The sequence below is a fragment of the Oryzias melastigma genome, linkage group LG23 (genome assembly GCF_002922805.2).
Source record: "Oryzias melastigma strain HK-1 linkage group LG23, ASM292280v2, whole genome shotgun sequence".
Lineage (NCBI taxonomy): Eukaryota > Metazoa > Chordata > Actinopteri > Beloniformes > Adrianichthyidae > Oryzias > Oryzias melastigma.
The window spans coordinates 3,922,764-3,938,991 of record NC_050534.1 but is presented as its reverse complement, the minus strand read 5'-3'; the positions used below and the strand labels follow the sequence as shown (position 1 = coordinate 3,938,991).

At 41.6% G+C, this 16,228-nt stretch overlaps 1 protein-coding gene across 7 annotated transcripts in view; it reads right to left on the bottom strand.

Annotated features, from left to right (window-relative positions):
• Positions 1 to 2,249: 2,249 nt before the first annotated feature.
• osbpl8 (oxysterol binding protein-like 8) overlaps positions 2,250 to 16,228 on the bottom strand; it is a 91,097-nt gene continuing 77,118 nt past the window's right edge. For 5 of the 7 annotated variants that reach the window (XM_036210147.1, XM_036210149.1, XM_024284259.2 and 2 more), the window contains 16 exons: positions 15,121 to 15,205; positions 14,213 to 14,378; positions 13,920 to 14,136; positions 13,377 to 13,561; positions 11,235 to 11,316; positions 11,061 to 11,159; positions 10,891 to 10,987; positions 8,153 to 8,251; positions 7,980 to 8,077; positions 7,427 to 7,516; positions 7,135 to 7,271; positions 6,878 to 7,063; positions 6,591 to 6,744; positions 5,262 to 5,364; positions 4,111 to 4,216; positions 2,250 to 4,035 (listed from right to left, as the gene is read on the bottom strand). In XM_036210147.1, the coding sequence (XP_036066040.1) occupies positions 3,906 to 4,035; positions 4,111 to 4,216; positions 5,262 to 5,364; positions 6,591 to 6,744; positions 6,878 to 7,063; positions 7,135 to 7,271; positions 7,427 to 7,516; positions 7,980 to 8,077; positions 8,153 to 8,251; positions 10,891 to 10,987; positions 11,061 to 11,159; positions 11,235 to 11,316; positions 13,377 to 13,561; positions 13,920 to 14,136; positions 14,213 to 14,378; positions 15,121 to 15,205 (2,034 nt within the window). In that variant the 3' untranslated portion in view covers positions 2,250 to 3,905. The remainder of the gene's footprint in view (positions 4,036 to 4,110; positions 4,217 to 5,261; positions 5,365 to 6,590; positions 6,745 to 6,877; positions 7,064 to 7,134; positions 7,272 to 7,426; positions 7,517 to 7,979; positions 8,078 to 8,152; positions 8,252 to 10,890; positions 10,988 to 11,060; positions 11,160 to 11,234; positions 11,317 to 13,376; positions 13,562 to 13,919; positions 14,137 to 14,212; positions 14,379 to 15,120; positions 15,206 to 16,228) is intronic. The other 2 variants (XM_024284264.2, XM_024284298.2) reach the window with 1 other exon arrangement.

The window sequence follows — 16,228 nt, the reverse complement described above, 5'->3', positions numbered from 1 at the left end:
AACACTTATTTTGACGTTTTTTATATTAACTATCAGGAATATTTTTTTAAGAAAGTGGGAAAATGTCAAGTTTTACCAGACATTTAAAATCGAAGTTTAAAACTGATAAGAAAACTCTGATGAACGAGCATTCTAGTAGTACTTGAATGCATCACTCAGACGAATTTGTGAGACGAGAAGAGTCTCACGATTTGTGTGTAACTGATGTGTTGTGTGTGCCTATGAGGTGATTTGTGCGTATTGTTTTAAATATTTTTTTGCGAAATTAGTTTGAAGCTGATGTAATTTTAATTTGTGCATGTGTAATTTTTTTTATTATTATTATTTTGTCATTTTTTAACTTATGCACAAAACGTATTATATGAGTTACAAATCAAGAATTACAAACACACAAATCAGAGTGAGTCTATTTTCTCTCCATATAAAACTAACTAAGATGAGAGAACACCCCCCCCCCACCCCCCTCCGATGCTGGAGGAGCTGTTACACTAAAGACTTTTCAGGTAATCAATTATCAATAATTATTCAGTACATAATCAGATCATAATCCAATTTCTGTGTGAAAAGAAGCAGATTCAGAGTCGCAGTTTTGTTTTTATTCTGTTACATGACCATAAACTTCCAGGAAGTGACAGTTGCCATGGAGACACAGTACATACACTCTAATAAGAAACATGTTTGTGTAACAAAGACGGAAGTAAAACCAAAAAAAAAAATTAAAAATCTGGAAAAGAAAAAACATCCGAGAGGACGACAAAAGAATGACCTAAAAACATAAAAAAGAGGAATAAATAAAAGGTGTAACTTTAGACAGTGGAGGAGGCTCCTCGTCACGGTAACGGTGAGGGGAACTCCTCTGCTCTTCTTCACGGACAGTGAAGGGTGTTCCTCCTCCTCGTGTCTGCTCCTCTGGGGACCTATGGGTGCGTCACTAAGGAGAGGAGGTGGGGGAGGCCGGAGGAGGTGGCAACCCCTCGAAGGCGTCATTATGGCACGTCCACCTCTGCTCAGCCCCCCCCCTCCATCTCCATCTCCATTCTGACTCTAGAAGGCACTGGTTGCTCTCCACATCCCAGACTGCACTGAAACATGAACAGTGAGGACAGAAACACTCGGGCCAGCCGGGTAACTTCAGGGACAGCTGCCCCCTCCCCCCCAAAAAACCCCCCTCCCTGTCTTCATGGCTTTAACACTCGGTGGAGGCAATCCCAAATGTAAACGTGGACAAGGCGGACGTCATGACAGGCAGAAATGAACACAAACCAGAGACACAAACAGGATGATGTTGGTCTGAGGGCTCCAACGTGATGCCTTCAACCGCTCCAACCGCTTTGTAGGCTAATCCCTCTGAGAAAAGATGAAGGCACCAAACCGGAGCCAGGAGGCTTTGGCTCGCCTGGAATATCTGGGATGAGAGTTCTTCAGCCTCATCTAACCCCAGATGGAGACCAGAGGGCGTGGTTTGGATATTTACACAGTGAAACCTCGTCTACTCTACAGTTTGGCTGCTAACATTTGGAATGAGCGGCGAATAGAAAATCTCTACGAGTCTATATATCCTCTTACAGGTAGATTATTGAGTCGACTAGTTTTCTGCCTAAAGTTTCAGGCTCAAATGCGCTGGAAGAGAAGAGCGGCGCTCCGACCCGGACCTGTTCTGGAGCGCCGCCGTTGGGCAGTGACACGGGAGAGCGGGGAGGTTTCCTGATCCCGTCTGCAGCGGCAGTGAGAGGACGGCTTTCACAGTGTTCACCAAAGATGGACACTTCAGGATGAAGAGAGTTCGTTTGGTGGAGCCGGGACGCAAAGTCGGCACTCATTTGACATTTTCTGTTTCCAAAAAGCCAAACGTGTGGAGACCGGAACCGCTGATGAAGAAACGAGAAGTCTTCAGGATGGAGACGACAAAGAGAAAGAGCAGGAATGATATCGTTGATACATTGGCCAAACAGGAAACATTTCACTGATAGAAGGACTGTAGTCTAGAAAACACTTTTTAAATATTCACTTTTAAAACCCAAACCTGCTAAAAAGAACAAGTATTACGATAAAAACTGTCCTTCAACATCTGTGAAACATTTCCTGTTCAGTCATTGTGTCTTAAATGAAATGTCAAGAGTTTATTTGAACAGAAAACATGGAAAGATGGAGATAAATCATAGAAAATGTTGTGTTTGAATGATGTCAATTTGTATGGAGCCCCTAAAAGGAATATTGAAGTTAAAAAAAAAATTCTAAAAATTGAAGTAAACATTTTTTCTGGTTACTATCTGGTGTGCACCAGTAACTAACCAGAAAAAAACAGTACTTACATTTTTAGAAAAATCATTTTTTTCTAGTTGGAAAAGATACTGTTTACTATCTGGTGTGTACCACTTACTAACCAGAGGAAAAAAACGTATTCAATTTTCAGAAAAAAAAATAGTTACTATCTGGTGTGCACCAGATGGTAAAAAAAATAAATAAAAAAATCTAAACATTCAAGTAAACAAAAAATTCAGCTTCCTATCCAGTGTGCACCACGTACTAACCAGAAAAGAAAAAGAATTCAATGTTTTGCAAATTTGGTTACTATCTGGTGCGCACCAGATAGTAAGTGGTGTCCACCAGATAGTACCTAAAGTTTTTCTTCTCTAGAAATTGAAGTAAAAAAAAGTCTGGTCACTCTCTGTTACGCACCAGTTACTTACCCAAAAAAAAAGTGTAATTTCCTTTTTAGAAAAAACATTTTTGGTGACTCACTTTTGGTGCGCACCAGATAATACATAAAAAGTTATTTTTTTCTCTAAAATTTGAATAAAAAAAATCTGGTCACTATGTGGTGTGCACCAATTAGTAACTAAAAAAATATGTGTCTCTAAAAATTGAAGTAAAATATAAAAATTCTGGTTGCTAAGTGAGTCAGACTTCGTTTTTCTGAATGAAAAAATCTGTTTTTATTTCAATTTTTGTTGAGAGGATCCCAATTACTAATTGGTGCGCACCGGGACGTAAATTAACAAAAAAAAAAATCTCTAAAAACTGAAGTAAAAAAAAAAAATTCTGGTTAGTAACTGGTGTGAACCAGATAGTAACCAAAAATATTTTTGGTTGATCTTTACTTAAATCTTTTTTACTTCAATTTTTTGTTTTTCACTCGATGTCCCTTTAGGGGCTCCGTACCTTTGGTCAGTTTATCGTACAGATACGGAGAGTCCTCCGCTTGGCGCCGTTCAGTGCAACCATGCTAATGTCAGATCTGATCTGACGCGGTTTCAGCGCTTCTGCTGAAAACTTCAGGTCTGAGGCGGAAAACCAAGGAAGAAACGCCTCCAGTCTGGCTGATTGGAAACAGCATCTCTGTTTCTGAATTTGGCAGATCCAGCGGGAGGATGTAGAGACACGTTTCAGGTGGTTCCAGTGCATTTGTGCCTTGGAACCAAACAGTAAAAAAGGCTACAGTTGAAACTACGCTGTACAGCTGTGAGAGTCTGTGTCCGCTCCCGTCATCCAGCAGAATGACTCCGCCTCCTCCTCAAAGCTACAATCTCAGAATCCTAAAGCTGCGTTTCCCTCCTCCTGATGATGCTCCTCCTCCGTCCGTTCACCACAGACCAGGAAGCTGAAGGACGTCTTCAAAACAAGAGCGGCTTCCGTCTTACAATCTGAGCGGCGTTAAAAGGTTCCCTGTCGTTTGAGGTGAAATGATAGCGGGCGACGGCGCCCAAAAACAACAAAAAAGGCTTCTGTCTCCACCCTGCCGAGGAGGAACCTCTCCTCTGAACTCCAGAGACGTGGAATGAACTTGTGAGGAATAAATAAGAAGTTTCTTTTTTAAAAAACTCGCTTCACTTTTATGGGTTTCAGGGCGGTCCTTCGTCGCGAGCCGCCGTGACGCGCTCCGCCGTGATGCGCTCCGCCAGCTGCTACTTGAAGACGTAGTTGATCAGGACCTGAAGGAGGATGAGGAAGGCGATGACCACGTAGTCCCGCTGCTGCAGGAAGGAGCCGGCTTCCCCGCGGCCCGCCGTCCGGCTGCGCAGAACGGTGATGCTCCTGCAGACGCAGACGGGACGGTCAGAGAGGCGGCGGGAGGCGCGGGAGGCGCCGGCGTCTGGGCGCACGCCTCACCTGTTGATGCTCTCCTGCGTCTGCTTTATGGACTCAATGGCACTTTGGAGCTCCCCCAGGTCTGCAGCCTTCTTCCTCAGGCGGCTGGTGTGTTTGCTTTTGTGTCCTGGAGGGTCCCAGACAGGAAAGTGGACTTTAATCGTGTATTTTAACCACTAATTACAGACAGATGGAACTGAAACGATTATTATGATTAAGAAACAAGTTGGGAATTCTTAATTTGTACTTAATAATATATAAAAAAAAACGTTTTTGAGGATATGTTTGCATCTCTGACTTTTTCTTATGAATTCATCCTATTTTTAATAAACTAAGATTTTTAAGAAAGTGAACACATTTTGTTTAAGAAAAAATGTCTTTTAATGTCATGCAAGAAAATTAATCTCATTAATAAAGTTTTTCAACAGCAAAAATAATCTTAATTTAAGAGATCTTGTTTTACTGGCCAGAATTTTTACCTCTAATCAGCATTCTTGGTAAAACCGTTTTTCTGATCTTTTGTGCTTATTTACAGAGAATCTGCCAACGGAGGAAGAATTGTGACTTATTTTTGTAGTGTGACACAGATCAGATCTTTGGAAACATTTCTCTTATTTTTTGCTCATGAAAGATGATAAACCTTTGTTAACAGGAAGGAGAAGAAAAGTTTCAGTCAATCACTTTCTGCCTTAAACTAAATGTTTTTTAAATTAGGGGTGTCAAGTGATTCTTAATTGTAATTAATTAATCAATTAAGGACACTTTACATCAGGAGTGTCAAACTCAATCGCACAAGGGGTCAAAATCTAAAACACACCTTAGATCATGGGACGAACAGGATAAACATTTATTCAACACTCTAAAACTAAACATATTTATGAACTAGATACATACATTACCTGTGATAATACTAGTGTGAATGCTTTAAGCTGAATTGGCAGCTGAAGATGCTGAAATTGATAGCTGAAAATGTTGAAGCTGATAGCCAGATTAAATATTAGCTAAATGCCAAATTAGCTTAAAAAACTAAAAATAAAAAAACTTAGGTTAGCCAAAACAGCCAGCTTCACCCAATTAATTGATCACAGTAATCGTACGATAGCCTTATTTGCTTATCTTCATGCTCTCAAAAACAACAGGAAGTGTTTTGGACAGAAGGGGCGGAGACTCACGCTCGCTGCCAGACGAGTCTTGGCGGTCGGGTTCTGGTGAGGAGCAGCCGCTCTCCGGGCTCTTGGGCTGGTCGCTCTTGTGCTTCCTCTTTGGCACCGTCACCTGTTGACATTTCCATAACTGTTATAATGAAAATGACTCAAGCCTCAGTTTAGGTGTGAAGTTTTCACATCACTAATGACTTCGTTTTTCACTCAGATTTCTCCCAAACCGATGAATTCATCAGCTCCTCTAGAGAAAGAAAACAGCAGCTCCTCAGATTACCACTAATTATGCAGACAATTACAGTGGAGGGCTCCAGTTAATTAGATGACTAACGGCTGGGGGTTGGTGCTGCTACACTTTAAATTAACAAAATGGTTTGTTAGTCTTTGAACACTGGCTGGAGCCGAACAGCAGCAGAAGAAGGTTCTTTTTGGTTTCACTTTACTGATAACTTAAGGCAGAGGTGTCAAACTCAAATCAACAGGGGCTAAAATCCAAAACACAACATAGGTCTCTAAAACTACATTTTGAAACTTTAAAACCGTAACTTTTTACATAATTATGAACTATATATAGCATTAGCTGGAATAGTAGTAGTGTAAATGCTGTAAGCTGAATGTGGCCGCTAAAGATGATGGTGCTGATAGCTGAAGATGCTGAAATTGATAGCTAAAAACTGATAGCCAGCTAAAATATTAGCTAAATGTCAAATTAAATAAAAAAAAAAACGGACTTAGCCAAAACAGCTAGCATGTAGCTGAAATATTAGCTAAACTCTAAAACAGCCTAAAAAACAAAAAAAGGCTAAATTAGCCAAAGCAGCTAGCATGTAGCTAAAATATTAGCTAAACTCCAAAATAGCCTAAATAAACTTAATAAAAAGAAAATAGTCCAAAAAGCTAGCAGAATTCCAATTTTTCAAAAATTAAAGCCGTAACTTTTTAACAACATAATTATAAACCTTAAATAACTTTCAATATTTTACTCTCCATAAAAATATATTTTGTCAAAATTATACAAGTTAGAAATGAGTGTAAGACAACATCAGGTTAATAATAATGAAATAAAATGATCTGGAGGGCCGGATCCGGCCCCCGGGCCTTGACTTTTAAATCTTTAAAAACATGTTTTTTGCACAGAAATCTGAGATTTCTGGAGAATGAACCTTCTTTTAAACCAGTATAAATGTGTAAATGTTGAAAGGCAGCAGACAGAATGATGAAATGCAGACATGAACAAAGAGGAAGTGGATGGAGCGTGCAGAGATGCTGATGAGACAAAGATGGAGGACGGCGGCGGCGGCGGCATGCTCTTTAGAGGAGAGTTTTTTGGGGTAAACCTACCTGACACTTGCAGTTTTCCCTGCGCGGCCCCTGGTTACTCAGACTAATTACACTGCCAGAACGTACCATGGGGGTGCGGTGCCGGACCTTGGTCTGGATGCAGCTGTCTTTCTCAAACTGGATCAGGTCGTTGAGAGGATCCCAGGGCCGGGTGCTGACGGGACAGAAGACGGTTTTTGAACATTCTCCTCTCTCCAGTCATGTTGAAGTGCTTAGGTGCCACCAGGTGGCGCCTAAGCACTTCAACATGACTGGACAGAACTCTCCTCATATTGTGAGACACTCACTCGGCGAATCTGTAATGCCACTCTCCGGTGACGGCGTCCTGCTCGAACAGGGCGGGGACCCAATCCTCACATTTGGCTTTGCGCTCACGGGCGGACTTCCTCTGGGCCTCCTCCAGGATGAACTTCTCGTTGGTGGCCTCCGTCTGGTCCTTGTTGTTGATGGCCCGGGTCACGTGCTGCCACAGCCTGATCCGGAAGCACACCGGTCAGACGGGGGAAGCAGCGGCGGCAGAGAGATGTCGGCTTCAGCAGCAAACCTCTCAGACTCGAACTCGCTCTGCTCCTCCATTGGGACGGTGCACCGGATCAGTCGGCTCTGCCTCAGCTCTGACGTGGGGTTCCAGAACGTCTCCATGGTCCCGGTCTTCTTGTCGTTGATGAAGATTTCGCTGTCCTGTGAGGGAAGACAACAACTGTTTTGAAAGCAAACATTTAATATTTTAATTTTCAATTGATCCTGAAACTGTGATTTTTGTTCTCCATCCCTTCATAATTGAGGTGTAACGATGAATAATCCTGACTGTGGTGATGAGTGGAAGCAGCTCTCACCCAGTGTCCTTCCAGAGTCGCCAGCACTTCCTTTCCCAGTTTTATCTTCCCGGAGATCTGATTGACGCAGTCGCTGCTTCCCAGGAACGGCTGAAGGAAAAAGCAGATGGGAGAAGAGGAGGAGGAAGAGGAAACGGGGATGGAAGTTGAAGGAGGTTAGGAGCAGGAGCGTAAAAGCAGGGAGGAAGAACACCAGGAGAGCAAAAAGTGAAACATCTTTTCACACTTTGCTGTCGATGTCATGAATCGTTTCTCAATCATTTCACAGTTTCTTTGCTTCTGTCAATTTATCCAAAATAAACTGTGTGAAAAAAGGAGGCGGGGGGGCTATAATGTGCTTGGAGCCGCAGCAGCTGGATCAGTTAACATACCTGTCGCTGTAGTACATGAGGGGACAGAGAGGATGATGGGAATCAGGGATGGTTTTGGGGGCAGGAGTGGAATGGTGTGTGGGGGGTGGTGCAGGAAGTCAAGTGAGAAAGCGGTTCCTTTACTTCAGACGAGTTAGAGGAGTGTCCTCGTTCTGCAGCTGCTGCAGACAGGCCGACCCTACCTTCAGCTTGAACTCCAGCTGAGCGCTGTAGCCCGTCTTTTCACAGGCTATGGTGATCTGCCCCCCCAGCTCCAGGGTCATGGTACCGTAAACGATCCCTGACGGAGAACAGAGCGTTAGGAAAGCAGGCTTCCAGCTCAGAATAAGTGCAGGGGAGTGGAAAAGCCGCTCACCTTTGCAGTGAGCGTAGGGCATGTTCATCACGTAGTCCTCCCCGCGGTTCAGAAAGGTCAGGCGAGCTTCTCCATCCAATATGGCCGACAGAGAGTTTCCTGAAGACAGACGACTCACTGATGAAGCCTGGAACATGACTCAGCACTTTGACAGAATGAGACAAATCACTGAAGAGACACTTTACCAAAAACATAAATCCGATGGATCTGATGAACTGCAGAATCAAAACGGTCAAATTTGGTGTGTTTCGAGGTGGATTGTCCTCTTCAAAATAAAATACTTGAGAATAAACTATTTTAAGATAATGTTGCTCACCTTTATGCTGATCATTTCACCCATTAACACAGGAGATACATTCATATCGCGATACATTTCCCCTCAATACATATTACGATTTATCCTAAGACTGTACCAGAACCATTTTCGCTTCTTTTTTTTCCTTAAGATTATGTATTTAAAAAAAAATTTGGCTTAATATTAATACGTCATTCATGATAATATGCTAAAATGGTAACATTAATTTTATTTAATGATCACTTTCATGGTGCTTTTATTTTGGTAAATTAAGAAATATTTGTTTTTAAAGCGAACTGTCAATGTTGTCTGATTTCAACAACAAAACATTTTTAAGTTTAAGAAAATAGAATGAATAAACTTAACCAAAAAGGTTCTAAAAGTATGATTAAGAAAATAAATAGAAGTTTATTTCCAGCATTGATAAATCTAGCATCTATCTGAGCTGCTACGAATCATAGGTAACCCGCATGTACAATTGGTACTGGCAGCAACGTAGCACAGTTTCGGTTCGATACCCATCCCAAGTAGAAATGAAGTGTCTCATAACAACAAAAACTGAAGGAACATTTAACACAAGCTGGTGTTGTTTTGGTCCCGATGTAGAGCAGCTAAAGAAGACTCAGTGAGCCGTCAACTAGCGTTTAAGAGGGTTTAAGTGGAAAACAATCAGTATTTTAAATCGATACAAGTATCATCTAACAAACTATTGAGATATATCGCCAAACAAAATATCGCAATGTACCGAAAAACAAAATATTGTGATACACTGTCAAACAAAACACAGTGACGTACCACCAAACAAAATATTATAATATATCGCCAAACAAAATATAATTTCACATCGCTTAACAAAATATCGTAATATACTGTCAAGCAAAATATTGAAATATATCACCAAACAAAATATTGTATTCTATCGTCAAACAAAACATCGTACAATATCGCCAAACAAAATATTGTATTCTATCGTCAAACAAAACATCGTACAATATCGCCAAACAAAATTTTGTGATATATCCCATAAACTAAATATCGTGATACGTCTCCAAACAAAATATCGTAATATATCTCCAAATAAAATACAGCAATATATCAGCAAACAAAATATCGCGATATGTCTCCAAACAAAATATCGTAATATATCTCAAAACAAAATATTGCAATATATCTCCAAATGAAAATATCACAATACATTTCCAAACAAAATATCGCGATATATCGCAAACCAATTTCCCCCTTCACCCCCAGTGACAACACAAGCTCTTTGACATACAATAAATTGTTTGCATGATCAACGAGAATCAACTGATTATGCAAACTATAGTGTAGTGTTTTAAGGTTTGTTGTTTTTCAGATATTTGTGTGAGGTTTTCACGTCATTTTTCTGATTATTCCAACACATAAACTCAGTTTCTAAGAATTTAAGTTTTTCCTTGGGTTATAATGGCACTAAAGTGAGAACAAAAACCACAGTTTAGAAATAAAAACTCCAACATGTTCTGTTTTAAAGTAATTTTCAATCAGAAGGCATGTTTTTTTGCCTTGTTCTTGTCCAGATGGTGTGTTATTTCTTTCTATGAGCTGAATTACCAAGACATGCCATGAATCTGCTCCTGGTCTGGCCCTCCTGTCAAATTTGAGAACCCTTTGAGGCGCACAAGTGAGAAAGTTTCCCTGATGTAAACACTTCTCTACTGAACAGTATTGCATGTCAGCATGAAGCCGCTTTAACGAATCCCGTTAATTGGGGTTGAAGAGTTAAGGTAGTAAGAAGAATGTAAAGACTGGAGCTGAAGCTCTGGTGTTGAAGGGTTAAACAAAGATGAGTCATGTTGCAGCAAAAGCTACATTTTTCAGTTGTTGATCTGCAGCTCTGACTGCTGTGAGCAGAAGCTCTCCTTCTCTTTAGCATTCTGAGTTTGTATCAGCTCTTCTGTAAAGATTCAGTGATAGAAACGCTGGCTATGATCATCCTCATCTCCCAGCGAAGCCTAATGGGCTCCATGTGGTTTAAAAGTGGGCAGAAAATGTGGGCCCTGATTGTGTTTGTCCACAGTTTCTGTGGTGGTCCCACCCGTGTTTGTCCACTTTGGCTTAAGTGGGCAATTCAATGGGTGGGCTGACTATGCTATCCAGGCGCCTGGGGAACAGCGTAGCAGGCTAGCTCAATACAGAGGACCTCACTAGCTCTCTGTAGAGGGGCTCGCTAGCATGCTATAGCGGCGCTCGCTAAACTGGAGCTCGCTAGCATGCTACGCTAGTGTAGCGAGCTAACTCACTGAGTACCCACTTAAGCCCATTTGGGTAAACACAGGTGGGGCCACCACAGAAACTGTGGACAAACCCATTTGGGGCCCACATCTTCTGACCACTTTTAAACCATATGGAGCCACTTGGCTTTGCTTGCTGGGCTAAAGCCGACAGAGATTCCACTTCGTACCGTAGAACTTGGACTTGGCCAGGATGCTGCCGCTTAAGCAGAAGCCGTCTTTTCTGTTGCTGACGTAGAAGGCTGATACAGGTGGATGATGGGACACCTGCAGAGAGGAGGACGGTTATTCTGACAGCTGTGGACACTTCCTTCGGCTCAAAGAGGAGCTGGGCCCGTACCTGCTCTGCGATGTAGAAGGTCTTGCTGTTGGTGTTTTGATGGAGCCACAGGCAGCGAAAGGTCTCCCCGATGATGGGGTTGTAGGGCTTTTTCAGCCCCTGTAGGTGGAGGAGGTGCTTTCATGTCAGCTCGTTGTGAACAGAAAAATCAGGAAGTTAAGGAGTTGGACTCACCTTTGGCTTCTTATAAAACCCAGAGATGTACCACTTCACCACCTTCTTCATCCGGTCGTAGGCGTTCTCTTCGACCGCAGCTCTGAGGAAGAGATCATCAGTCGGAATGGTGAAGGAGAATTGAATCTAGCCAGCAGGGGCTGAAAACAACCCAATAGCAGGTTCTAGAAAGCATGGAAGGAAAGATCTTCAAATGAAACAAAAAAAGGATTTGCATTGAAGCAGAAGTGTGACACAACAAAATACTGTTGCAGGGAAAAAAACACAAGACATGTTGAACTCGCACAAATCATCCGTTACCAGACTTTAAGAACAGAAAACACTAAAGCAGGCTTCACTGAATGTTTAATATCAAAACAACAAAACTCCATCCAACCAGCTGGCCATTGAATGTAGCTTCCATCCCAAAAGCTGACGTGTTTTCAGTTTGTGTTTAGTCACATCAGTGAGTTCTCACTGAAGTGCTCTCTACTGTGCTGTGCACAAGAAATGAAATGGAACAAATCGGGAATGTTTTCACTGAACTACTAAAGTGGATCAGCCTACAGTGATAAGGTGAAACTGAAGTTCATAAACTATACATGCAAAATTAGAATTTCTGTGAATGCAGCATACGCCGAACATTTGCAGTACTGCACATGAAGTGAACTTCCACAGACTGAGTACCAGCACTTTCACCTTTTGTCAAAACAAATTGCACATTACCTTACATGAACAACAATTGTTGACTAATCGGAAAAAAAAGTCAACCAATCAACTAACTAAAACAAACACGGCTCAAATAGATGCAAAAGAAACAGCACAACAACAAAACCCAAAGCATGATGGCAAAAGATGAACAACAACAACAAAAGCCAAAGCATAACAACAAAAGCGGAAGCAGAACGACAAAAGCGAAAGTACAACGACAAAAGTGGAAGCAGGAAGAAAAAGGCTAAAGCATTATGACAAAAGCCGAAGCATGACATGGCATTTGTCGTTTTGATGTCGTGTTGTGGCTTTTGTTGTCATGTCCTTTGTCATTATCTTGTGTGTTTTGTCGTTGTGTCTTTTGTCGCTGTGTTGTGTATTTTATCGTTGTGTTGTGTCTTTTGTCGTTTTGTCCTTTGTCATTATCTTGTGTGTTTTGTCATTGTGCTGTGCCTTTTGTCGTCGTGTTGTGTCGTTTGTCGTTGTGTCCTTTGCCATTATTTTGTGTGTTTTGTCATTGTGCTGTGTCTTTTGTCGTTTTGTCATTTTTCGTTGTGTTGTGTCTTTTGTCGTTGTGTCCTTTGTCAATATCTTGTGTGTTTTGTCATTGTGTTGTGTCTTTTGCCATGTTGTCTCTTTTGTTGTTGTGTGTTTTCTCATTATCTTGTGTCTTTTGTAGTTGTGTTATCTTTTGGCGTTGTGTCTTTTGGCGTTGTGTCCTTTGTCATTATCTTGTGTGTTTTGTCATTGTGTTGTGTCTGTTCTCGTTGTGTCTTTTGTCATTATCTTGTGTTTTTTCACCGTGTTGTGTATTTTGTCGTGTCCTTTGTCATTATCTTGTGTGTTTTGTTATGGTGTTGTGTCTTTTGTCGTTGTGTCTTTTCTCATTATCTTGTGTCTTTTGTCGTCGTGTTGTCTTTTGGCATTGTGTTGTGTCTTTTGTCATTGTGTCCTTTGTCATTATCTTGGGTCTTTTGTCCTTGTGCTGTGTCTTCTGTCGTTGTGTCCTTTGTCATTATTTTTTGTTTTGTCATTGTGTTGTCTTTTGTCGTTGTGTCTTTTGTCATTATCTTGTGTGTTTTGTCATTGCATTGTGTCTTTTGTCATTGTGTTGTGTCGTTTGTCGTTGTGTCCTTTGTCATTATCTTGTGTCTTTTTTGTTGTGTCCTTTGTCATTATCTTGTGTGTTTTGTCATTGTGTTGTGTCTTTTGTCGCTGTGTTGTCTTTTGTTGTTGTGTCCTTTGTCATTATCTTGTGTCTTTATCATTGTGTTGTGTCTTTTGTTGTCGTGTTTTGGCTTTTGTCGTTGTGTCCTTTGTCTTTATCTTGTGTGTTTTGTCATTGTGTTGTGTGTTTTGTCGTTGTGTTGTTTCTTTTGCATTATTAGCCATGTCCGCTGTACATTAGTGGAGCTGGGACCTCCAAATCTCAGAAGAACGTGAGGCTCTTACTCTGACAGGAAGTCTGCATGGTAGTAGTAGTCCGACAGCTTGTCCAGGAAGGACCTCGGCTCCAGGATGAAAGTGGGCAAAACCACCTTGGACAGGTCCATGCCAGGTCGGACCTGCTTCAACAGGGTCCAGATCAGGGATTTGTTCTCCTCCGATACCGTCTCTGTCTGAGCAGCTTCCCCCGCCTGCAGACACAGACATGAAGCCCATGAGCATTTTTATAAACTCATTTCACTCTTTCGGTCTCATCTTCAGCTGAAACGGAAGACTCCTGTTTCATCTCTATGGAAACGAATGTTTGCATGTTCACGCCTGCGGCGCCCCCTCCACAATCATCAAAGTACAAAGTGTGATCAAAGACAGTTCCTGTCAGAGCAGCAGCATCAGAAAATGCTGATCTCTCCTCATTAAGTGAGGAACCTTTCATAGGGGAGCCTTTGAACAATCATGTTTTCTCGTTATACATGTAAAAATCATCAGAAATCATGTGACCCTCATTCCTCGTGAAGATTGGTACAGATGGAACAAAGCAGTAGGCTGTACCTCCCCCAGCTCCTCGTGGGACTCCTCCTGGTACAGGGTTTCTAGCAGATGTTCGTTTGCGTCCAAGTCGATGTAGGAGTCATCCTGGCGCTCTGACGTGTCGCTGTCGCTCTCCTCCAACCCCTCAGGGTCCGACTCCTCATGGTCCGGCTCCCCCTCTCGGTCGGACTTGTCGGAGTAGAGGTCCGGGTCTTTCAGATGGTCGCTGTCGTTGAACCTGGTGGAGGCGCAGAGGATGAAGAGTTTATTTCCTGTGGATCTACCACAAGGTGGCAGTGCAGCGCTGCTCTCACTGGAAACCGTGCAGGTTGTGGGCTCTGAGGAGGCTGTAGAAGTTAATGGAGTGCTCTCCGCTGGTGGACACGGCGCTCATGTCCTCCTTGCCCTCACGGATCATGGTCCTCTTCAGCAGGCTGGAGCACTTCAGGGCCAGCTCTAAGGCGTCCATCCAGCACCGTCCTGGAATCAAAACGGTACAGCATCGGTGACTGAGACCATCAAACTGAGCAGAACGTGGAAGGTGGAAGAAATGTGTCAGGCAGTGTCTCTGCTGGACCGTTTCAGCACCACGGACAGAGACAGAAGAGCTTCTAGAACAGAGGCCAAAATCCAAAACACACCTTAGGTCACGGGCCGAACTTGACAAACAATTACTGAACACTCTAAAACAACATTTTTAAAAATTTTATACCGTAACTTTTTAATATAAATATGAACCAGATATATTTCAATACCTGTAATAATGCTGTAAGCTGAATTTGGCTGCTCAAGATGATAGCTGAAGATGCTGAAATTGATAGCTGAAATTGCTGAAGCTGATGGCCAGCTAACATATTAGCTAAATGTCAAATTAGCCCAAAAACAGAAAAAGCCTAAATTAGCCAAAGCAGCGAGCATGTAACTGAAATATTAGCTTAACTTCAAAACATCTTAAAAAAAATAATACATGGTAAAAAGTTCAAAAAGACCGTTAGCCAATTGTTAGCCAAAACAGCAAGCATGTAGCTGAAAAAATGGCTATATTTCAAAACAGTCCAAAAAACTGAAAAAGGCCTAAAATAGCCAAAACAGCTAGCATTTAGCTGAAATATTAGGTAAATTCCAAAATAGCCTAAAAATCTTTTAAAAAAGCCTAAATTAGCCAAATCAGCGAGCAAGTAACTGAAATATTAGCTAAACTCTAAAACGGCCTAAGTCTCACCGTCCGACTCCGAGGCAGCTCTGAAGATGAGGTGGCTGCTGGGTAACGGCTGTGTGATAGAGCCCACCGCCTCCCCTTTAGGACCCTGAAGACATTAGGGAGCAAAGACAGAAGCAAATGTCCATGAGTCCACCAGTTCTTCCCTTCAGAAGTAGAGTTTATTACATTGTTTGAAACAAAATATCAGAAAATGTTACAAGAAATTCTTGTAATGTCTCTTTTTATCATTTTATAACCTAATAAATAATAATAACAATAAAGTGGAAATGCACTTAAATAAAAAAACATGCTATTTAAGGAACACATTTACATATTCATGCAAGAGAGCATAATGGATTCTGAAAATCACTTGTAACAGTGGAGATGAACCTCCAGCTTAAGTGGACATTTAAGGAGGAATGAGAGTCTGCTACTAAAAGGCTGCATGGACAAATCCTGTTCACTCTGTGCTGCATTATGAAGAGCTACACTCTAAATGACCCAGTCAATGCTGACATCTGCGTCATTGTTTTCATAGAAGGGAACAAAAGACAATATTAAATGGACACTGTCTGCTGGCATTGTTTACTTCCTCCTCTCACATTTGGCCGCGTGCAGAAAAAAATGTTCTGCTGAACTGCTACAACCAACGAGACTACGTGGAACAACAGTATGCATGAAAGACGTTCTCTTCCACGGCCAGCTTAACAAAAACATTTGAGAGTGAAGCAGAAGAAGTGATGCAATCAAACATTGATTTATCTGTCACGGAGTTATCACTAAAAAAGCTGAGTTTGGTCTGTAATGTTCATCATAGAAACACTTAAGCCGTCAAAGACAGAATGTAAAAAAGAATCCAAGAGATCACACTGTTTGATTTTTGAAGAATTCATTTGATAATGGAGCAGAAATTAACTTGTTATATCCAGAAAACTAGTAAAAATTCTGTTCCTCACAGAAATGATAATTATTCTTCTAAAAGCTCCTCTTTCCTCCACTGTGTCAAACTCAAGGCCCGGGGGCCGGATCCGGCCCTCCAAATCATTTTATTTTATTGTTATTAATAGCCTGATGTTATCTTGCATTCATTTTAACTTGTATAATTTTGACAATATATTTTTTTATGGAG